Below are 26179 nucleotides of genomic sequence, written 5' to 3'. Positions count from 1 at the left end.
ACATTTTAAACCATTTGACCCCTATGTGATATATACCACCTTCTTAAAAAGAGCATTGATACATTCATTATCCTTTTTGATACATTCATTATAAATGTAAATTAACAAGTTGCACAACATAACATGTGAATGCATCATTTATAGTAGATATGAAAAAAAAATAATGAATATATCACCACCCTTTTTAAAGACTAAATAACTAAATAAGTTGTTTATTAAAGTGATAACCTGAATATTAAGTAACATAACTTGAATTATAAGTAACATAACTAACATAACAAAAACCTAATTTTTTTATAGCAGCGGTTAGGAGTCACTGACGGGGGACCGAACGCGATGTCAGAATCCACTAACCCGATCATTTTCTTGATTGAACTATTACAGTCCTATCACCTCTTAGGAGGAAAAAACTCCACGACGAATCTATATGAGCATCGCGTGTGGGAAAATTCCCTCGAGTGAGGTTCGAACGCAAGATGTCAGTAACCTTCAAGACCTATAGAATAGGCGGGTAACAACAAAGAAAATTTTGTAATGAGTAAGAGTCGAACCCTGACCTCCTATATAGGAAGTCAGGTCACCACCACTACGTCAGCTCCTTGTTTTTGCATTACAAAAACCTAATTACAATAGCAAACTAAATAATTACTAAATATAATAAATCTAGTCTAAATAATAACTTCGTTAGATTTCTACTTGAATTTTATGGGTTCTATCCAATCAAAATTTCTATATGTATATACGCTAACATATTTTATATAACAAATACTAACATAATTTTCATAAAATTAATCCTTTCACTATATGCATATAGGCTAACATATATTTTGTATAACAAGTAACATAACAATTAATCCAATTATAATAGAAAACTTGATAATTAGTAAACATAATAAATTCAATCATAATAATAATATATTCTCTAGAATATTCACTAATAAGTTTAATTTTTACTTGAGCCTAACTTACCACAGTTTTATATGCAACTAAATCTCTTTAAATACTTCAGGAGTCTCTGCAATTAAATTACCATTTGTTCAACTTATAACTAAGCTAGTATATGAAAATCAGGCGCTATTAGCTAAACAAAAGGTGATGGAGCAGCAACATGCATCAATACATGGTTTTTGTAGCATGCTACTTAGTGACAATAATTTGTTAGATAAAAATTCAAATGCCGATGCAAAACTTGCCTGGTTACGTTCACAGATCATAGGTGGGGTCGCAGAGCTTCACACTCCATTTGGAATACGGAACCTTACTTATGCAGACCATACAGCTTCGGGTCGCTCTCTGTATTGTATTGAAGAATACATTATCAAGAATGTTCTTCCCTTCTATGGTACGGTTCAATTCCTTCTTATAGTACTTTTCTAGTTTTCTAATACTGAATTGAAGGGTGAGACGAAATAATGGGCAGTAGGTAATTATAAAGCATACACTTTTAATTCCTTTATGTTGACAGAAACTTAAATGCTTTGGATTTTGGTTATGGAATTACAGGAAACACTCACACTAGTGACAGCTATGTTGGTGAACATACTTCGAAAATTGTTCACGAAGCAACTGAATATGTTAAGAAATGTTTAGGCGGTACGCAGGATGATGCACTAATTTTCTGCGGATCAGGTACTACAGCAGCCATAAAACGGCTTCAAGAAGTCACAGGAATCGTGATTTCACCAATCCTAAAAGAGAAAGTACTAAACTCGTGTCTAAAAAATGAAGAACGATGGGTAGTATTTGTTGGTCCGTACGAGCATCACTCCAACGTTCTATCATGGAGGCAAAGCTTGGCAGAAGTAATAGAGATCGGTTTAGATGATGAAGGATTGATTGACATGAATAACCTGAAGCGCCAACTTGAGATTTATCAACGTACCGGTCGCCCAATGCTGGGTTCGTTCTCTGCTTGTAGTAATGTCACTGGAATTGTTTCTGATACGCGATCTCTATCTCGTTTGCTTCACCAGTTTGGAGCTTTTTCGTGCTTTGATTTTGCAGCAAGGTACATCTTTTTGTTAAACTATCAAACTCTGTAGGTTATTATCCTTTTTTTTTTTAACGACAATTCTGGCATCAAATCCTATCATTTGTCACTCACACACTCGTTAATGAGAAACTCCTCGCATCCATCGCGCAAAGCGTACCCGGAATGTTTTAGGTTAACTGCTTGGCCCGCACAGAGTGATGGCACAACCTTGAAGAAAACTCCCCCGAGTTTGAATTTATTCCTATTTTTCAAGGATACGGGCCCAGAACTAATTGAAGCTTTTTATTGATTCACTATATATAGATTATAACGAAACTCTAACGGACCTTAAGCCCACAAACGGACTTACTTAGGTGATAACGCTAAATAATGAATTAACTTTTTTTTCTTTATTTGTAGCACAGAAATATATTCACCAATTTAGTTGGGTATTACTTGATTGATACTTCTTTTGTGTCAAGTTTTTTTCTACGCCATGATTTGTAGAACTTGGGTAGCTGCAAACAAGAGGGCTAAGGTTTTTATTTTTTATTTTTGGGTTTTAGAACATAGCGAAGCTAGGTGGCTCATTCCCATGATGAACTTGGTGGTGAAAGAAAAAAATAGAAGCAAAAGAAGTAGGCGGTATGCAAAGTAAATGTTTGTTTAGATTGATTGTTTATACAAACAACGACAAACTAAATGATTTTTGTTATGTCAATTACGAAAAGAGATTACATAAAGTGTGAAGATATGTGATATTCGTTTGATTCATGGACAAAGAACGCAAGTTATAAAGAGAGTGCTCATGGTGCAGCCAAATAGGTCTTGGGCACAAACGGACTTGGACCATAACACTAATTTATAATCTAATACTTTATAGGTATAGTCTTTTAATACCAACGAACTATATATGGACATGAGACTAATACCGTTAATGTTGGATGTATGTGGAAGTGGCCCATATGTAGAGATTGACATGAGATCACGTGCTTTTGATGGCTACGACACCGTATTCTTAAGTCCACACAAGTTTCTTGGAGGGCCCGGATCGCCGGGCATTCTTCTAATGAGCAAGAACTTATACAAGCTCAAAAATTTTCCCCCATCAACAAGTGGAGGAGGGACTGTTCACTTTGTTAATTGCTTCAATGAAAAGGTATGTAGAGACATAATTCTCTGTTGAAAATATTGGCTATGAACTAAACTATGTATCTAAACGTACAAGTCTTTTTAAATATAGGACACGTTATATGTTAATGACATTGAAGAAAGGGAAGATGCCGGTACACCGCAAATAATTCAACGATTAAAAGCAGTTTTAGCCTTTCAAGTTAAAGAATACCTTGGATGTGAACTTATTGGCATAAAAGAAGTTGAATACATTGAAAAAGCACTTAATAGACTTGAAAAGAATTCAAACATATGGGTATTAGGGAATACTTCAGTTAAGCGACAAGCAATTGTATCGTTTCTAATATATACAACTACAAGCTCTAATAAGAGAGATAAGCCTCTTCATGGGGCGTTTGTTGCTAAGCTTATTAATGATCTCTTTGGTATTCAAGCTCGAGGAGGATGTGCATGCGCATCACCTTATGGCCATTGCTTGCTTGGTATTGATAAATCACATTCACTTGCAATAAAATCTGCAGTAAAACATGTAAGTGTTTAATTTCTCTGCGTTTATAAACAAAAAAACTTGATCTTAATTATATGGATTAGAAAAACTAATTAATGCCGAACAATTAAGGATGTGAGTTTTCAAACTTAAATTTATAAAAGGGTCCATTGGGGTTATTTAGCCCTCATAGGCTGTTAGAAGCTTCGACGAGCCCAACACACCCACTATAGAGGACCTAGATTATACTACACTCACTATACCAACACTTTGACGTTGGTTAGCCTTTAATTCTATAAATCCTTAGTGCAAAATAATGCTTAGGCGACAGTGTTGACCATATATCATTCAGGCAGTATAACCGACCATATCACTTAGGCGGCAGAGCCGACCATATAACAAGAATAACACAAGTGCACTAAGAACAAAAGTATAAACTAAGACTTAACCGGGAAACTTAACAAATAATACTTTTATTAATACAAAATACAATTACAATATTACTTACTTACAACACTATCTTTCTCTTCTATACTTATAAGCTTTCTTTCACTCACTCACTCACTCTTTTCTTACTTCTTCACTCCTTACTCACAACTTACTCACAAATGAAATCACCACCCATATTTATACTACTCCATAAAAATTTCTACACACTAGATATTTTCATGGATAAATATCTAGATATTTTTACCACATAAAAATATCTAAATTTTCTTTTACATTTTACCATCTAGATTTTTCTTTTACATTTTGATATCTAGATATTTTTCATATACATATTAATATCTAGATATTTTACCCATATACATTTATTAATTTCATATTTTTCTAAATTTGCATTGTATTTTAACACTCCCCCTCAATGCAAATTTTCTTTCAAGGATGTCTTGTAGACCATTCCAAGTACTTCTCTGAATTTTGTAAACTTCAGTTTACTTAGGCTCTTGGTGAATATATCTGCAACCTGTTCATCTGTCTTTGTTGGCATCATCTTGATCTTCCCTTCAAGGACCTTCTCGCGAACATAGTGATAGTGCACTTCTATATGTTTTTTTCTTGCATGAAAGACTGGATTCTCTGCTAGTCCTATAGCTGATAGGTTATCGCAAAGAAGATTTACTTGATAATCTGTTGATTGATGAAGATCTTCCATTAGTTGTTTCAACCAAGTAATTTCTTGTGTTGCTGATGATGCCGATCGATATTCTGCTTCAGTTCTTGACAAGGATACTGTTGGTTGTCTCTTGCTGCACCATGATATTACTCCCGATCCAAGGCTAAACATGTATCCAGTTGTTGACCGTAGTGTATCATAGTCTCCAGCGTAATCGGCGTCACAATATCCGGTCACGTGACATTCTTTTATTTTATTGTACAAAATGCCAAAGTTAATAGTGCCTTTAACATACCTTAAGATGCGTCGTACAACATCAAGGTGAGGCTTCTTTGGATTGCTCATGTATCGACTAGCCACTCCAATTGCATAAGATATGTCTGGTCGGCTTAGTGTGAGATAAATAAGACTTCCGACCAACTGTCAATACATGGTAACATCTTCTAGACGATTTCCTTCATATGCTCGTAGTTTTACATTCGGATCCATAGGAGTTGAGATAGGTTTGCAATTAAGCATCTCGTACTTTTGTAAAATATCTCGCACATATTTTTATTGTCCAATAAATAATTCTTCTCTTTTTTGCTCTATTTTCAGTCCAAGAAAATGTTTGAGTTCTCCAAGCTCCTTCATATGAAATCTAATAGAAAGATTCTCCCTTATTCTTTGGATCTCATCAAAGTGATCTCTCGTGATGATTAAGTCATCCACATATACTAGCACTATGGCTAGTTGTCCTTGATCATGTTTCACAAATAAACTAGAATTTAAAGGAGCAACTGTAAAATCACTTTGTACCAAGAACTCACCAATTTTCCCGTACCAAGCTCTTGGAGTCTGCTTCAAGCCATATAATGCCTTCTTTAATTTGCAGACATGCTCAGGATGAATCTTGTTCTCAAAGCCTCTTGGTTGCTCCATATAAATATTTTTGTCAAGTTCTCCAAGTAAGAAAGCGTTCTTGACATCCCTCTGCCACAACTTCCAAGATTTTCTAGCAGCTAAAGCTAGTAGAACTCGAATTGTTGTGATCTTTGCCACCAGACTAAATGTTTCTTCATAATCCAGCCCATATTGTTGAGAAAAACCTCGAGCAACAAGTCGAGCTTTATACCTTTCAATGGAGCCATCTGATCGAGTCTTCATGTAACACCCTGATTTTTTTTTTTTAATCACAGCGGAAGTACATTTAGTTACTAAAATAACCCTGGTTAATACTTACAAACCATAGTTAACAAATCAACTTAGTTAACGTTATTACAATATTCCAAAACATCAGTGTTACGTGAAAACATCATTAAAATAGAAAACATCAGAGGTAATCACATAGTCCAACATGCCTTCAAACCCGTCCGCAACACCCATCCTAAACAGCAGTACCTAAACCTGCAAGGGTGGAAATGTGGGAGAATTAGCACAACTGCTAAGTGAAGGGATACTATCTAACAGATCAAGCATAAGCAACTAAATATGCAAGGGTCACAGATATGCTAACGTCCTGAACTAGCATATAAAAACAACTGACAATATGAGGATCGGCGGCTTGTACGAGCACACGACTTAGTTGATCAAGCTACAGTCTACTGATAGTCCGCTTTACTGACTCCACTGCATAACCGTCCAGATGCAACACATGCGTCCTTCTATGCTATACTGAACAATCAGTAACACCATAACCCGACCAGACTACCACAGTCGACCTCACATCAACCCTACCTTGCCGCCTCGATTGGTGTCCAACTAACAGTGCGCACATAAGAACACAGATAATCAGTCATGCAATCGTCCTAACTAGCATGGAAATAATTAACTACACATGGTATTCATACTGAACATAAACATAAGTGTAAAGAGTCTGAACAAGTAGCGAGTCAGCTACTTAATACTCTATCCGGAGATAGACCCACTCACCGAATACCAACAACTAGCTCAGATAATCTATCACTGAGCGGCTTCCTTATCCTTATCACCTGAACATAAGGCAAATCAAGTTAGTTTCTGTCTGTTAACACAAAACAGCACAATACCGTAAATCAGTCACAAAAAGCACCGCTAAAAGTCCACCTAACACTTATGCATTTTCAGAATTTACATCCTGATCATCATAAGTTACGCAGACAGCATAACGGCTAGAAAACAACTAAATTACACAATACTGCATCACTGATCTACATCTGTACGGTTGCACATGCATCCTTACGATTGCAAGTCCATCCGTACAGTTGCATAGTGCATCCGTACGGTTTCACACTTTCTGCCCGGTTGCACCACACCACTGCATCCGTACGGTTGCACATGCACCCGTACGGTTGCACGGTGTACCCGTCCGGTTGCAAGCTGCAACTGTACAGTTCTGTTCATCGAGCAGCAGCAACATAAAACTGACAGGTTTCATCCTCAATTCACCAAATCTCGATTTTGGACTCATTTTTTATCCTGAAAATGGTTACATCTCTTGCACAAAACCTTTTGGGACTTAAACCCACAAATTTCATACTCAAACAATATCAAATTAGACCAATTTGACATCAAAACCTACTTTAATAAAAACCTAACTTTAAAAGCTATTTTGACACAGATTCAAGCACGAATTGGAACGATTAATACCTTGTTAGAACACAAGAAATCACTAGACACTGATCTCCAACTAAATTAAAGATCAACAACAAGTTTTGGTGAATCTAGGGTTTGAAAGTAGAAGAGAAGTAGGTACGGTGTGTGTAGTAAGATTCAAGGAAAAATGTGAGAAAAGGCTGGTTCCTTGCTTATATATTTATGTTAAAAAACAATACCCCATCACACACGAGTATTTACCAGTTATCTGATAACTTTCGTACTTAATTTGACTGCCCTAACGGAGTCCAAATTAAATAAACGAACCTGTTCTGTGACCCTTGTCACAAACTGGTCTTAACCAAATAATAAAATAACACCAAGCATTTTATTAAAATAAAAGTATAATTAACCACACCATTATGCCTAAGGGTAAAATAGTCATCTTACGTCTAGGCCCGATCTGAGGATGTTACAAATCCACCCCCTTAAAGAGATTCTGTCCTCGAGATCTGGTCTTGGTCAAACAGACGCAGATAACGAGCATTCATCAGCTCTTGGGTCTCCCACGTAAGGTTCGATCCTAAACTATGCTTCCACTTAACAAGCACTATATGGATCTTCTTCTTTCTCAGCTTAGTTACCTTTCTATCGACTATCCTAACCGGTTCTTCAACTAACTTTTGATTTAAGTCAACCCTCAAATCACTCAACGGAACCAGTTGCGTTTAATCATCGACTTTACACTTCCGAAGGTAACACACGTTGAAAGTGTTATGTATCCCTGCTAACTCTGCTGAAAGCTCTAACACAACCGTCTGATCATTAATCCTCTACATAATCTTGAACGGCCCAATGTATCTCGGAGCTAACTTTCCCCGCTTACCAAACCTGATAACACCCTTCCAGGGAGAAACTTTCAAGTAAACACGATCACCCACCTCAAAGTTTACTGGACGTCTACGTGGATCAGTGTACATTTTATGTCTGTCACGTGCCGCTTTTAACTTTTCGCGCGCTATCGCTACCTTGTCGGCTGTTATCTGAACTAATTCTGGACCTGCAAACTGTTTCTCACCGGCTTCTAACCAACAAGTCGGCGTTCTACACTTGCGACCATACAACATTATATAAGGTGGCATACCAATACTCGAATGGTAAGTATTATTGTAAGCGAACTCGATCAATGGTAGATGTATATCCCACGGACCACCATACTCTAACACGCAGGATCGAAGCATATCCTCTAGTGTATGTATTGTACGCTCACTCTGACCGTCGGTCTGTGGATGATACGATGTACTCAGATTTACCCTCGTTCCCAAACTTTTCTGTAAACTGTTCCAGAAGTTTGATGCAAATCTAGAATCCCTGTCGGATACGATAGACAACGGAACTCCATGTCGACTAACTATTTCTTTCAAGTACAATTCTGTCAAAGTACTCAACGAAGCTATCTCTTTTGTAGCTAAGAAATGTGCACTTTTCGTCAGTCGATCAACAATTACCCATATCATATCATTACCTCTCTGAGATCTAGGTAACTTGGTTACAAAATCCATCGTAATATGATCCCATTTCCACTCTGGAATCTTCAATTGTTGTAACGAACCATAAGGTTTCTGGTGTTCAGCTTTAACTTGAGAACAAATATGACATCTTTCTACTAATTGAGCAACATCTTTCTTCATCGTTGGCCACCAATACATCAGATTTAGATCATTATACATCTTGGTACTATCCGGATGGACAATTAACCTCGATTTGCGCGCTTCATTTAAGATCAATTTTCTTAAATCTCCAAGCATAGGCACCCAAATTCGGTTCTTAAACGTCTTAAGTCCACAGGAATCGTCAGTCAATTGGTCCTTGATTTTGGTCATCAGTTCAGTCTTTAAGTTCTCCTCCAATAAAGCTTGGGCTTGAACTTTTCTTATCTGTTCAATAAGGTCTGAAACTATTTCGGTTCTCATAAATTTCACGGTCTCTACGGTCTTTTTACGACTTAAAGCATCGACAACAACATTTGCTTTACCCGGGTGATACTTTATTTCACAATCGTAGTCTTTTATAAGCTCAATCCACCGTCTCTGTCGCATATTCAATTCTTTCTGCGTGAAAATATATTGGAGGCTCTTATGGTCTGTACATATCACACACTTTGTACCGTATAAGTAGTGTCTCCATAACTTCAACGCAAATACCACTGCGCCCATTTCTAAATCATGAACTGGATAATTACGTTCGTGTGTCTTTAAATGACGAGAAGCGTACGTAATAACTTTATCTCTCTACATCAGTACCCACCCTAACCCGGCAATTGACGCATCACAATAAACCACAAAGTCATCTGAACCCTCTGGCAATGCTAACACTGGAGCCTGACACAATAACTGTTTGAGCGTCTGAAAAGACTGTTCCTGTTGGTCACTCCAAAGAAAACTTACGTCTTTTCTGGTCAATTTAGTCAACGGACCCGCTATTTTAGAAAAATCTTTGATAAATCGGCGATAATAACCCGCAAGACCCACGAAACTCTTAACTTCTGTCGGTGTCTTCGGCGAATTCCAACCCATTACCGCTTCTATTTTCGACGGATCCACTTTAATACCTGCCTCACAGATAACATGACCCAGAAACTGTACCTCTTGAAGCCAAAACTCACACTTCGAGAACTTAGCATATAATTGTTCTTTCTTTAACAACTCTAACACCAATCGAAGATGTGTCACATGATCAGTCTCTGTCTTTGAATACACCAATATATCATCGATAAATACAATAACAAACTGATCTAAATACGGTTTACAAACCCTGTTCATCAGATCCATAAAGACTGCTGGAGCATTCGTCAACCCAAATGGCATAACCAAGAACTCGTAATGCCCATATATCGTTCTAAACACTGTCTTCGGTATATCTTATTCTGCAACCCGAACCTGATGATACCCGGATCTAAGATCTATTTTCAAAAAGTATGACGCACCCTGAAGCTGATCGAATAGATCATCGATTCTAGGCAACGAATATTTATTCTTAACCGTTCTCTTATTCAATTCTCGATAATCTATACACATTCTCGGAGTACCGTCTTTCTTCTTTATAAACAACACCAGCGCACCCCACGGCGAGGAACTCGGTCTTATAAACCCCCGTCTAACAATTCCTGTATCTGAGACATCATCTCTCTGATTTCAAAAGGTTCTAACCTATAAGGAGCCTTAGCCACTGGAGTTGTTCCCGAAACCAACTCAATCTTATACTTTACTTCTTTTACCGGTGGCAACTCCGGTAATTCATCAGAAAACACCTCAGGAAATTTCGAAACCACTTGAATATCAGTAACCGATCTCTTCTTTATCTTAGCATCAATAACATAATCCATAAAAGATTCACACCCCTTAGAGAGTGACTTCTTCGCCTTCATCATAGAAATCAACGGAAAACTAAACCCACTTCGTTCCCCTCGGGCCACAATACGGGTTCCATCATTCAAACGAAAGGTCACAATCTTCTTATCAAACTTAATGTGAGCCTTATGTAGGCTCATCCAGTTCATCCCTAACACTACGTCAAAACTAGAGATAGGCAACACTAAACAGGACATAGCAAGCGGTCTACCATAAATTTCTACACTAGCTCCAAACACATACGTGGTGACTGGAACCGTCTTACCATCAGCTACTTCTACTCTAACAGGCTCAGGAAGTACAATAGCAGGTAACCCTAACTTAGTATAGAAATCTATAAACATAAACGTTGTATTTGCACCCGAATCAAACAATACTCTAGCAGGTATTGAGTTGATCAAGTACATACCAGTTATGATGTCATCATTATTAGCTGCGGCCTCAACTGTCATCTGAAAGGCCCTGGCTTCCGCAGTCGGCAGGTTCTTTCTCTTCTGTCCACTAGAGGCTGTGGAACCCCTGACAGATGCCAAACGTGCCCCTGACCCTGCCCCGGAACTTGCGCCCTTTGACGCCTGACAACTAGCTGAACGGTGACCTGGCTGGTGACAACTCTAACACACATTCTCCCTGAAGGAACACCCCTGAGACTCATGACCTACTATACCACATCTCAAACATCTTCTTGTTGCCTCAGAACACTGCCCACTGTGAGAAGACTTACAACCTTTACACCATTCTCTCTTTCTCGAAACAGACGCTATGCTTGGTTGATTACCATTACCCTTCGGTCTAAATTCAAATGGTTTCTTAGACTTAGAACCTGACTGAGACTGACTGGTAGCCTGACTACCCTGTGGTACCACATGCCCTATATTCATGCCCCTTGCTGCTCTAACATCACTTTCTACCATCTTTGCCATCACAAAAGCCTGAGATAACATCGATACTGACCTCACAAACGTCCTGCATTCCGGCAAGATCATATTCACAAAATGTTGGATTCTTGATTGTTCATCAGGCACCCATTGTTGTACAATCCTCAACTTATCCATGTATTTCTGAATTACCTCATCAATTCACATCTGAGGTGTCATCTGCATCTCCAAAAACTCTATTTTGATTCTATTCATGTCAAACACATTGCAGTACTGCTCACATATCTTACCGTAAAACTGCTCCCAAGTGATCATTCGAACTTGTTCTGGAGGAACACTTGCTATCACAGAATCCCACCACACCATAGCTCTGTCTTTCAACAACCTACTCGCATAAGTTACCTTCAATTCTAGCTCACACTGACATGCCTCGAATTCCTTTTCAACTTCCCTTAACCAGTTGAGAGTTGTGGTTGGGTCAGAACTTCCTGAGTAGGGAGAAGGTCCATAATCTCTAAATTATTTAAAGGTACATCTTTTTGGTGGCTGGTATTGTTGTTGGAATTGATGTTATGGAAATGGTTGTTGATATATGGGTGGCTAAACTTGATTCATCATCATCGAATTTTGATACTGGTAATAATTATGTGGTGGCATGACATGCTGAGGGAATTGGTTCTGTAATGGGTATTGGTACTGGTTCTGGTTTATCTGTGGTACGGTATGCGATTGAGCAGTGGTAAAACCTGGTAGTGTATGCTCATTACCCGACTGTCTAGCTAACTCAAGCTCAGCAATATTTTCCTGAGCTTCCTTAAACTTACTTTCAAGCTCATGCACATAATCAGCATCGTAAACCCCTGCCTCATCCTCCACATCTGGCGCACTGAAAGTTTCGGGGTGAATTGGGTTTGTAGCGTTCGCATCCCTGTTATCTGCCATCTGTGCTACAAAATACTTGCACAAAAGCTTAGTGGATAACTGTTAGTTTACTAAACACTAACATGCACAAACATCTTACATTCACTTAGCCCCCATCCTACTGACATGTTTGACTTAACTCAGGGTTTAGGAACAAATATGCGCACGTACTTACTGCTAAACAACGATCTGATACCAAGTTGTAAAACAACTTGAGGACACATCCCACGCAGTGCCGGTCCTGCGCACAAGGTGACCATTGAGTGTACCTCAAAGCCTGGTTTTACAGCCCGCGTCTTCGCACAGTCAGCCAACCCTTTACACATAAAGGGATCGCAAGGGGTAAGAGCTAATGCTTCGTCACAGGTCGCCACTGTGAGAACCCCGTCTACGATTAACCTGCCAGTCAGATTAAACCAGCTCTGATACCAAGTTGTAACACCCTGATTTTTTTTAATCACAGCGGAAGTACATTTAGTTACTAAAATAACCCTGGTTAATACTTACAAATGATATTTAACAATTCAACTTAGTTAACGTTATTACAATATTCCAAAACATCGGTGTTACGTGAAAACATCATTAAAATAGAAAACATCAGAGTTAATCACATAGTCAAACATGTCTTCAAACCCGTCCGCAACACTCAACCTAAACAGCAGTACCTAAACCTGCAAGGGTGAAAATGTGGGGGAATTAGCACAACTGCTAAGTGAATGGATACTATCTAACATATCAAGCATAAGCAACTAAACATGCAAGGGTCACAGATTAACGTCCTGAACTAGCATATAACAACAATTGACAATATGAGGATCGGCGGCTTGTACGAGCACACGACTTAGTTGATCAAGCTACAGTTTACCGATAGTCCGCTTTACTGACACCACTGCATAACCATCCAGACGCAACACATGCGTCCTTCTATGCTATACTGAACAATCAGTAACACCACGACTCGACCAGGCTACCACAGTCGACCCCACATCAACCCTACCTTGACGCCTCGGTGGGTTCCCAACCTTGCCTCCTCGGTTGGTGTCCAAATAACAGTGCGCACATAAGAACACAGATAATCAATCATGCAATCGTCCTAACTAGCATGGCAATAATTAACTACACATGGTATTCATACTGAACGTAAACATAAGAGTAAAGAGTCTGAACAAGTAGCGTGTCAGCTACTTAATACTCTATCTGGAGATAGACCCACTCACCGAATACCAGCAACTAGCTCAGATAATCTATCACTGAGCGGCTTCCGTATTTTATCACCTGAACATAAGGCAAATCAAGTTAGTTTCTGTCTGATAAGACTAAAAAGGAACATATATTTCATAGCAATATCCCTCCTAAATAATAGGTTTTCATATGTAATTGTATTATATTTTCATTGTAATTGTTTAAATAAATAAGTGCAAGACAAAAGGCGAAAACGAAGATTTGAAGACAAAAACGTCCAAAAAGCTCAAATGTACAAGATACAATCCAAGTGGTTCAATTTATTGATGAGAAACGTCTCAAAATAACAAGAGTACAAGTTACAAAACGCAAAGTACGTGATATTAAATTGTACGCAAGGACGTTCGAAAATCCGGAACCGGGACATGAGTCAACTATCAACGCCCGACGCAACGGACTAAAAATTACAAGTCTACTATGCACAAGAATATAATATAATATATAAATAATTATGTTAATTATTTATATTTTATATTTATATATAAATTATGTCGACAAGCAAGGTTCCAAAATTGTGTGAGCTGGATTTTCAAACTCCACGACTCGTGGAGTTTGCAGGCTTAAAACTCCATGACTCGCGGAGTTTGAAAAATCAGAATTTCCCTATAAAATGAACGAGCTTATGCCGAGTTCAACCATCCCCAATATCAATCTCTCTCTGATATATATATATATATATATATATATATATATATATATATATATATATATATATATATATATATATATATATATATATATATATATATATATATATATATATATATAATATAAATTAGTTTAGTTTTATATTAGATTAGTTTGGGTTATGCAAAGGTTATTTTACGGGTTTTAAAGTCGGAGCTCTGTCCGTGTAACACTACGCGATAAATAATCAATGTAAGCTATGTTCTCCTTTTTAAATTAATGTCTAGTACTTAAGTTATTATTATATTTATTTAAGACGAAGTAATCATGATGTTGGGCTAAAAATATCTAAAATTGGGTAATTGGGCTTTGTACCATAATTGGGGTTTGGACAAAAGAACGACACTTGTGGAAATTAGACTATGGGCTATTAATGGGCTTTATATTTGTTTAACTAAATGATAGTTTGTTAATTTTAATATAAAGATTTACAATTGGACGTCCCTATAAATAACCATATACACTCGATCGGACACGATGGGCGGGATATTTATATGTACGAATAATCGTTCATTTAACCGGACACGGGAATGGATTAATAGTCTATGGAATTATTAAAACAGGGGTGAAATTATGTACAAGGACACTTGGCGTAATTGTTAACAAAGTATTAAACCTTGGATTACACGCAGTCGATATCCTGGTGTAATTATTAAACAAAGTATTAAAACCTTGTTACAGTTTAAGTCCCCAATCAGTTGGAATATTTGACTTCGGATATAAGGATAATTTGAAGAGGACACTCGCACTTTATATTTATGACTGATGGACTGTTATGGACAAAAACCATACAGGCATATTAAATAATCCAGGATAAAGAACAATTAACCCATGGGAATAAACTAAAAATCAACACGTCAAACATCATGATTACGGAAGTTTAAATAAGCATAATATATTTTATTTCATATTTCCTCGTACTTTTATTTATTGTCATTTTAATTATTGTTATTTATTTTATATTGTTAGTTAAATATCATCATTTACTTTACGCTTCGCTTAAAATATAAAATCGACAAACCGGTCATTAAACGGTAAAACCCCCTTTTATATATTATTAATATAATATATTTTGTACGAATATAATTGTTTAAAATATAGTGTGAAATAAGCCAGCTCCCTGTGGAACGAACCGGACTTACTAAAAACTACACTACTCTACGATTAGGTACACTGCCTATAGTGTTGTAGCAAGGTTTAGGTATATCCCATTTGTAAATAAATAATTAAAACTTGTTATATTTTGTGTAAAATTGTATCGTATTTAATATTTTTCCAAGAAAAATATAAACTATTTCGTACCCCCACGCTACGACATCAAGTTTTTTGGCGCCGCTGCCGGGGACTTCGGCGAAACGCTATATTTTTAATTTATTTTTGTATAAATATATTTATATATCAATTTAGAAAAACAATATAAAATTTAAAAAAAAAAAACGTCTTGCAAACTCCACGACTTGCGGAGATTTTCTGCTACGTGGCACCGCGACTCGCGGAGCCACCCTGACAGGCGCACCCAGGAACCCTACTTCGCATTTATTACGGAATATTATTAACTATTATTATTTTAAAACCCTAATTAGGTTTAATTAATTTAATATTTAATTTTTAGTTTTAATTAAATTTGTAATAATTACTTTTAATTAGTTTTATTATATATAAAAATTAATACTTTTATAAAATAAAAATATAAAAATAATATTTTATAAAAATTGTACTTTTTACAACTTTAAGTTTATTTTTATTTTTTTTGTTTATTTTTATTTGTTTTTAGCATAATATTTGTATTTTTATTGTTCGTAGCTAGTTTTAAATTTAGTATTTTGCCGTAGCTTATTTTTATTTCTAGATTTTTAGGCTTTGCCGTAAAATCCCATAAGTGCTTTTTCTTTAGATTAAGATTTAGGCGCTTTAGAATTTTACGACGCCATTTTAAATTTTAGTGCCTTTTAAGTTATTGCCGTTTTAGATATAGAATTCCTGTAAGCTTTAATACCTTTAGGCGTAACTTTTAGATTTAATTTTTAGACTTTTAAGTTTCGACGTTTTTCTTTCTTATTTTTATTTTTCGACGTTGCACTCTTTTTCTTTCTTGTTTCTCGCCACGCTAGTTTTAGGACTTAGAAATTTTCTCTACTTCTTCAAAACGAAAAATTATTTTAAGCGGTTAAATTGATAGACATCCAAATTTTCTACTTCGTAGTAATAGTTGGATTTGTTAGTGGCTGAGTTGTGAGCTTCTGATTTAAAGGGTTCTGGCTCCCTGCTACGTCTTTTGGCTATTCGAAACGTGGGCAAAAGCAGAAAAGTCTATTAATTTGATAACTTTAAATAATTTTTATCTTTTTATAACTAATAGGATAATTAGTGAATGCACCACATTGTAGCTAAAATTTGGCCATCGCAATAAAATGGAAAATTTTGAAAACAAGGCCTTGGAAACTCTTTATGACATCCGAAATCAATTTAATTAATACTCTCAAACGGGTGTTGATGACAATTCGTTCGGTCAATCTTGGATCACGAATGACGAAACAATAACTGGTTATGAAATCTGTGGAGATTATCACTCAACATGGGAATGTTATTATTACGTTCCTATGGAAAATTATGCACCCATGGAACCTGAATGGAACGATTATGAGGAATACAATTCTAATTGGGATTATTTCCAAGAATATATCCAAACTCAACAACCAGAAGACGAGGAAAATTATGTGCCTGAAAATTCTTTAGATTATATGAAAATCAAACTCGAAGAACTTGATGCTCAAAATGAACAAATGAGAGAGTTTGTAAATCGGCAAGTTGAAACTCTATCAGATTACACACATGTTGATCTGAGGAGTCTTGTGCAAGAAAATCTCATATCATCGAATTTTGATGAATTCGAGAGCTCCGAAATCACCAATTATCCCGATGATACTTTTTATTCAGCTTTAGCAATTTCACAACATATCGACACATTAGCCTCAACTGACGAAATCATCGATCCATCTATGGATGAAGAAGAAGTAAGGATGACAAATTGGTACTCTTGGGAAAACGATAACATTGAAAATTTTACCCCCGAGACCAAAATGGTGGGACCGATAAGTACCGTTAATGAAGAAGAATTTGCTTCAATCCAGCCACAACCTTCCAACCCAATATTCTCAATAGACGAGTCATCTACCAAAGATGAACTACAAGCTGTAATAGATATTGACACCTCGAATTTCATTCAATTGGGTAATAGAGGTGAAAACTTTGATTCCGAGAATGAACGAAAGGAAGTGTTAGGAATTGTCCACCCTATAGAAATATGTATGTCGGTGTATATCGATCCATTTGACCAAGAACCAGAAAAGAGACATATCCATTTACTAAAAGCTACACTTAAAAAAGAATTAAGTAGTGATATTTGGGTGGGTCTAAACTTTAAACCCATTGATATATTTTATACCACCCGAGATGTAAATAACTGGCTCACTATTTTAATTCGTGGAACTTATTCTACCGACTTCACATGTCGTCAGCTAAGTGCGGGGAAGTCTAACCCCACTTAATGTTAAATTAGGGGTTCGGGTTAGTGCATAACTCGTTAATAAAAATGCATGATGAGTTAGGGTAAAAGACGTATTTTCAAAACTTAGATAACAGTTCAGAAAAGCAACCGTTTTTGAAGAAAAACATGTGTGATAAAACAAGAAGGAATGAACGACGAGGCGAACCATCTATCATTCGATGAGCTTTGTAATTACAAACTGGGTATTTTCAATCACTTTTCTACACTAATCACCCTCGTGAATTTATAATTATAGTCTGATTTCATGCAAATGAGGGCATTGCATGATCTCAAGTGTGGGGAAAGGTTATAAATTCTCTCGGGTTTGCACTTAGTTTATTTGCCAAATTTTGTGAAAATTTTAAAAATTTTCAAATAAATGAATTCAAAATCATGTTTATACATATTTATGAACGATGAAAATTAGGTGTTAATACCGAAATTATCGTTACCTCGGAAAGGACATAAATTGAGAAACACCCTAAAACGATTGAATTCATTTAAAATGGAATAAAGGAGAATAAAAAGGCAAAGAAAGAAACTAAATGTGGGGAGAATGTACCAAGTTATTCAATTAAAAACTATCTATCACATGTTTCTGTAAAGTTATTGCAGGTACTTTTGTTTTGGACGATTTTAATCAGTTTTACCCGATTTACTGTAATATATTTGAAAGAAAAGATGGATCTACACGATGAATCAATTCCATCATTAAAAGGAAGTAAAGTCTTCCAAAAAAGACACGCGCTTCTTGATTTAGGTCAGGAAGTTTTCGTCCAGACCAGCTTGTAACGACCCGGAAAATTTCGACTAATTTTAAACCAAACTCTCGATACAATTTCGTAGTCTTGACACGATAAGCAAAGTCTGTTAGGTTGAGTCTCAAAAATTTTTGAACTGTTTACATACATTCCTTTAACCTCGACTAGTTTCGACGATTCACGAACCATTATTTGTTATTAAATGTGTATATATATAAATATAAATACATGTATATATAATAACTAAAAATAATAATATGTGATATAATTAAATTGTTATTAAAATAAATCTATATATAGAGAGAGAGAGTATATTAAATATAGTTAATTTAAAAATTTGGGATTTTTTTTCGGAATGCTTTTATCTGCCACTGAGTAACGATGGGGTACAATATTTCAATTCGAAGAAAACTTTCGGTAGTATACAACCAACTAATTGTCACAAGATGTTAAATTATTTCTGTTTATTGCAGTTGTTTCCCATTATCACAATCACAATTCTATATATATATTATATGCACATACATAAGATACATACTACCACACCCCAAATTGTGTTTTTTCTTCTTCCTCACTTCACAGTCAACCGGAGCACCACTTCCACCTTCATCCTCGTCATCTCAACACCACCGTAGCATTTCCATAACACCATCTGCAAACTACAACTCGAAGCCAAAACCAAACCCATTTAAAATACCATCATCCCTCACCATGAAAACATATATATATATATATATATATATATATATATATATATATATATATATATATATATATATATATATATATATATATATATATATATATATATATATATATATATATATATATATATATATATATCTTTATTTTTGTTTCTGTTGACGAACTAAACCACCAAGACTACCACCACAGCCACCCTTTTTGCTACCATGCTTCATGTTAAACGATCAATTTAAGATCACCGGTCACCACCATGCAAAACTTGAACACCCCCGGTCACTATGAACAACCAAACACCACCACTTCTTCTTCCCTCTACCGCCACCCTCCTCCACTCCATAACCACCATGAACCATCACCACGAGCTGTCACCACCCATAATCGCCATCTTTACATGATCACCACATGCCACCACCATCAACGTAAATTTTTTTATTGGTGATTTCTGTTTCTTTTCGAATCACAAAACCACAAATCCACTTGGGTATTTTTGTTATTTGAACTTCAAAACCCATTTATTGTTGATACACCGAGACCAAGAACCACCGGGAATCCACCACCACTTCCACCGTCACCACTTTAACACTACCACCACCATCACTATGATTATAGTTCAACCACAATTACTACGACTTGTTTTCTGTTCGTTTCTGTTTTCGGCCGAAGATCAAACAAAACCCACCATTAAAAATCGATACTCTATATCACCACATAACAGCCGTAAGACCTATCACAATCTCCACCACTGTCTGTCCAAACAGCCCACGAGAAACTCACCTGCTATTGTCGTGTTTTATGTTTCAGTCTGACAAAATAGTCCACGTAAACGTCTACATACTGCTTCAGCTATTTACTTGGTTTTCCTGTTATAAACAATGGGAGAAAATGATAAATATAAAGGAGTCAAAACAAGTTAAAGTGTGATAATTTCCCCATAAACAAAAGGTGCAGCTGTCCACCTACTCTTTCTTTTTGGTCGCAAGAAGACACGAGCACTCTTGTTTAGTTATTTTTTTTTCTCTTTCCTTCTTATCTGATTTACTACTTTGGCTATCACTAAATGGATTGATATCCAAAAATACTTTGGGTCAGATCAATAAACGAGCTCTATGCTCGTTAATGTTCGATGAACTAATGATAATAATATAAGGATATTAAGGTAAAACGATTGGGCTGTAATTCTATTTAGTTAAATGGACTGGGAACTAGTTGTACTACTCGTTGGGGCACCACAAATCATTATTTCTATTGGACCGTGAATGATGGAGTAGTTAACGGGCCGATATACAACTACCATATTGTTGTTGGGCCGGAGTGGTCGTGAGCATAAGTAAAAAAAAAAGATAACGACGATGAATATGATGTCGATGACTATGATGATCTTGTGAGGATATACATGAAAGGATAACGAAAATAAAGATGATGATAAAAATAGTTTTTGTGTTGATGACGATAAAATGATGCGGGTTCGAGCCCGATCGGGGGCATTATTTTTGGAAAAGCTTTTTAAGGTAGTTATTATTATCATTATTATTATTGTTATTACTATTATCATTAAGTATTAGTATTATTATTATTAAGTATTCTGTGTTGGTCCCTTAATAACAACAGGAGTATTGTAGAGGGGGGGGGGTGAATACAATTCGTTTCTTAATTAACTAGTCAGTTAAACACGTTTAGTATTCTGTAGTAAATAAGATAGAGTCACAGGTAATTTTCAACGGTTATTCTTTATTGATTAAATCAGAAAGAATCACAACTATCCTTGACGGAAATGATAGTTGGTTGATACAGATTACCTAGATTATAGCTAAGAGATAAACTAGAGCTATTACAGGTTTGGACTCTAACAGATAAACCCACACCACTAGTTTTTACAATAGTGGATACAACAATATATATAGTAGTTCTATTAACCGTGTAATTAATCTATTGTCCACTAGTACATTGGATGCCTTGTACTTGTGGGGACAATTGTGTCAGAAGGCGTGCTCTCCTTCTTTCCTCTTAGGTAGCTATTTGCAGGAACACACCAATTCGGTTTGGCACTACCATTTGATTTAAACAAATGGAATGTTGTGTTCCCTAGGTATGAATAAAGTATAACACATGTCTGCACATGCGTTCCACTTCTGCATTCCCACATGGTCTTGTAAGGTCACTTGTCAGCCGCCGACTCCTGTCCTTTTCTGTTCAACTTTGTCTTCGACTTCTGTTGAATAGTGCGTTGATGTAGACCACTCTGGGAAACTACCATGCTTGTAATGGAACATGGCTGTCTTGTGTTGTATGCTGATATCCAGACTTACTGGTCCTTCATATGCTGAGTCACTTGATATTCTTGATTTGCTGGGTGCACATCCTGTGCTGATTCGAAGAATACATTTCTACATTGTGCTGATAGACTAGGAAGCATACTAAACACTCGACACAGCTATATTAGCTGACTATACATAAACAAACTTGTGCTGGCTGCACATAACACTTTAGTGCAAATAAATATTGTTTTGTCATAATTAAATCCTTAATTATTTTGGGGACTCAACAATCTCCCCCTATTTGATGATGAAAAAACCTATGACTTGAAGAGAAAACACTAAAGCCAGCACTTAGGGACCTAGTGAGAGTAGACAGTAAATTCGTCCCTTTAAGTTTGTTTTGGGATCTTTTGCTGAGTAATCTATATACAATAATTACAATTTAATTCGTAATGAAAAGTAAATTACAAAAGATACAATTTAAGCACATAGGAGACTATCTATCTTTATCCCTTTCTCTTTCTTCATCAGATAGCTCCTCTTGTTTAATCTTCCAGGCTTCAGGGAACAGGAGAGGTAATTCAGCAGGGTCAAAAACAGGGATGAAAGGAGGTAGAACAATTCGGCTTCTCCCAGTTGGTCCTTCACCAGTAGGTTGCTTCCCTTTAGGCTTTTGAGCAAGAAATTCATCAACATCAACTACTGGTGCATTCCCAAACTTAGTTGCCTTCTTGAACAGCTGTTGGAGTTCAGTCTTAAGAGCACTCTTGATAGCACTCTCACGTTTACCAATGAAATACTCCAAGATTTCTATCCATTCACTGAATCCAAGAGTTCTTAAGTCATCAAAACTAATCCTTTCTTGAACATTGTTATCCCTGACAACATTGAAAGCCCTTTTTGTCCCTCTGTTTACCTTGATAATTCTGCAGGGATTAGATCTTCTATTCATCACATTACCATACCTGCTCTTATAATAAGGATCAGGAAACTCAATATTGTGATCAGGTACTACAGGAGCAGTGGTAGGTACTTTCTCAGCAGCTTCTATCTTATCAAAAACCTTATCCTGTTCTTTAACAATGGCTCTGGCTAGTTTGAGGGACTCAGCCTGTTGCTTTCTGTCAGCAGCCAATCTGTCTTCAATATCCTGAAGCCTTGATCGTTCAGTAAGTTCAGCATCAGCAGCTTCTCTGGCTTCCCTTTCAGCAGCTAAACCCAACAGATAATCATCATAAGAAATGTTCAGGGATCTTACTGCTTCAACCATCTTTCTACCCTCTTCAGTACTAAGGGCAGCACAATACTCCCTTATATCCATACCCAGCTGGAGAGCATCTTCAAAATGAATTCTTTCATCAGTAGTGGAGAGCCTGAGACCACTGTTATTCAAGTACACCCTAATGTCAATGCCATGGGTTAGTGCAGCAATATAGTGTGGCTGATCAAGAGGATGATGCAGCAGCCTGACTTGACGAATTCTTTCATTAAGCTCAATTTGTCTTTGTTCAAGCAGCTCTGGAACAGTGATCTAAAGTCTGTAGGCTTCTCTTTCATCTGGGTTCATTTTTCTGATGTTCGGCTCACCATGGGTTACTGAGTCATCTTCCCAAGTGATATGTTTGTCATGAATCCTTGGGGAAGATGGAGGATACATAGATGATTCATAGCTGCCAGATGAACTAACTGGATGCTGATTGACCCGGTTATCCTGTGTTCTGTCAAAGTAAGCTTGAATCTGGGGAGGAAGAGGAGATAGAACAAGTGTTTGGCCGTCTCTTCCCCAGACTGTAAAGTCAGCAGGATCAACCGTTTCATCATCTACTTGTTTAGCACCCAGCTCAACCGACTTTGCTGGGCCTTTAACACTTGTACTACCCAGCAGCACACTTCTGGCTGGGTCTTCTATCACAGCACTCCTTGCTGTGTCTTCAATGCCAGCTGACTGATTAGTATCAGCTGGCTCAACCACTTTAGTACCTTCATCAGCTGCCTCGAATAGGGGTCCTTTCCTCAGGGGCTGATTGTCCCTAGGAGCAGATTTCACCCTGTATTTATCAATAGGCCTGGGTTCAGCTGATGGTTCTTGTGTCGATACTGGTTGAATAGGAGGCAGGTAAGGAACAATAGCAAGATGCTCCCCCTGACTAATAACATCATCATCATCAAGGATGATTGTTTCTGTTGGCTGTGTTTGTTGTGTAGCTGGCTGAGCAGCAGATGCTGGTTGAGGAGTAGAGCTGGCTTCTAACATAGCATCAACCCATTTCATGAAAATATCAGCTCTAACTCCACCAGTTGATTCAGTAGAATCAAGGTAATCCTTCATCTCAGCAGGAGTCATGTTCCTGATTCTTTCTGCTCTCTGTGCATACAGCTTTGCCCTCTGTTTGTCGTATTTGACCATGAACTTGGCATTTCTTTTTCTTGCCTCTTTTCTGTGTTTATCAAAGGCAGTCAGGTCATCATAGATTGCCATTGCGTTTGGACTCAGCCATCTTCTGTGCATAATCTTACGACGTTTAAGTTCAGCAAAGGCCTCAAACTTGGCATTGAAGGCATCATCTAGTTCCTGCTGTCGCTTTTGATGTCTCTCTAACTTCCTCTTCATTTTACGTTCAATAGATTGAGACAGCACAAAAGCTTCAGCTACAGCCATATCAGAAACATCACTAGGCTTCCTGCCAGAACCAATATCATCTACTGGTGTGGCAGACACACTGGGTTGAGTACCACCAGTTGCCTGTGCACCACCAGCTTCAGTATGAGCATTGCTGGGCTTAGGGCCAGTGTCTTGACCATCACCATCACCATCTCCATCTCTCCTGGGTTGTTTAGGAGCCTTTTCATGTTCATGCTCCCCCTCAGACTGTTTTCTCTTTTTAGATTTCTTTTTGGACTTTTTCTCCCCCTTTTTGTCATCAGCACGGGCAGTAGGGTGAATAGAAGGGGAGACAGTAGCATCAAGATCACTGTCTGACTGAGGAGCAGAGAAGGCAAAATTGTTTCACTCAGCAACCTCTGGAGTAAGATGGGCACCAGGATCCACACCAAATTGTCATAGCAGAAGATTGGAGGATCTAACTTCATTCCTGGCTACACCCATAGCCATTTGTTTAACGATGGCTCGAACATCACCTTGCAAAGCAGCCATTCGTTGCATGTTTTCAACCATCTGAACATAGGCAGCAGCAGGAATCATGTTAGCCATTTGAGCTTCCTGCGATTCCAATCTCTCATGTAACACCCTGTTCTCCTCATTTAAGAAAGTATTTCTGCGGTTAGCAGCATCCAAATCAGCTTGGAGTCGGGTGATATTTTCACAGTACTCATTGTGAGAGATAATTCGCCTTTCAAGCTCTTCTTCATCTTCGTGGTGCTTTGTGATTGCTTCGACTGCCACATCAGCAAAAGCACACACCTGCTGGAGTTTAAGATCAATAGGAGTTGTAACAGCCTCTCCAGCAGATCTGACAGCAGCAGAGACACTATCAACAATAGCTCTGCGAATAGTTTCCTCCAAATTTGGTGTGATCCCTTGCAGTGTCTTATAGACAGCAAAGGTAGAAATATCAGCAACCTCATCTGCATTAAACTTTAAGTATGCAGAGGTTGAAGGTTGGTCAGCACCAGCTAACAGAGGAGTATCACCGTGGGGTGGTGGAGGTGGAAGGTCAGGAGCTGACTCATCACCATGATCACCATCGTTTTTACCTTCGCCCGAAGGCTTAGAACCACTGATATCCTTGTCAGCATTATTATCAGCATTGTCATCAGTAAGATCCACTGGTTTGTCTTTGAAACCAGTCACGTTATCATGAATGACTGGTTCGCCCTTACCAGTGTAGTGACCCGAACTTTTCCATGTTTATATATATTAATTGAGATTGATATTTACATGATTAAATGTTTCCAACATGTTAAGCAATCAAACTTTTTAAGACTTGATTAATTGAAATATGTTTCATATAGACAATTGACCACCCAAGTTGATCGGTGATTCACGAACGTTAAAACTTGTAAAAACTATATGATGACATATATATGGATATATATATATAGTTAACATGATACTATGATAAGAAAACATATCATAAAGTATATTAACAATGAACTACATATGTAAAAACAAGACTACTAACTTAATGATTTTTAAACGAGACATATATGTAACGATTATCGTTGTAAAGACATTTAATGTATATATATCATATTAAGAGATATTCATACATGATAATATCATGATAATATAATAATTTAAAATCTCATTTGATATTATAAACATTGGGTTAACAACATTTAACAAGATCGTTAACCTAAAGGTTTCAAAACAACACTTACATGTAACGACTAACGATGACTTAACGACTCAGTTAAAATGTATATACATGTAGTGTTTTAATATGTATTTATACACTTTTGAAAGACTTCAATACACTTATCAAAATACTTCTACTTAACAAAAATGCTTACAATTACATCCTCGTTCAGTTTCATCAACAATTCTACT

General features: G+C 37.0%; 1 protein-coding gene across 1 annotated transcript in view; it reads left to right on the top strand.

The window, feature by feature from the left end:
• Positions 1-427: 427 nt before the first annotated feature.
• Positions 428-26179, top strand: part of LOC139849436 (uncharacterized) — an 82387-nt gene continuing 56635 nt past the window's right edge. Inside the window, exons 1-5 of the mRNA XM_071839093.1 lie at positions 428-482; positions 1010-1342; positions 1504-2008; positions 2930-3131; positions 3216-3635. Of these exons, the coding sequence (XP_071695194.1) occupies positions 428-482; positions 1010-1342; positions 1504-2008; positions 2930-3131; positions 3216-3635 (1515 nt within the window). The remainder of the gene's footprint in view (positions 483-1009; positions 1343-1503; positions 2009-2929; positions 3132-3215; positions 3636-26179) is intronic.

Source organism: Rutidosis leptorrhynchoides, chromosome 5 (genome assembly GCF_046630445.1).
Source record: "Rutidosis leptorrhynchoides isolate AG116_Rl617_1_P2 chromosome 5, CSIRO_AGI_Rlap_v1, whole genome shotgun sequence".
Classification (NCBI taxonomy): Eukaryota; Viridiplantae; Streptophyta; class Magnoliopsida; order Asterales; family Asteraceae; genus Rutidosis; species Rutidosis leptorrhynchoides.
This window is presented reverse-complemented; position numbering and strand designations above follow the sequence as displayed.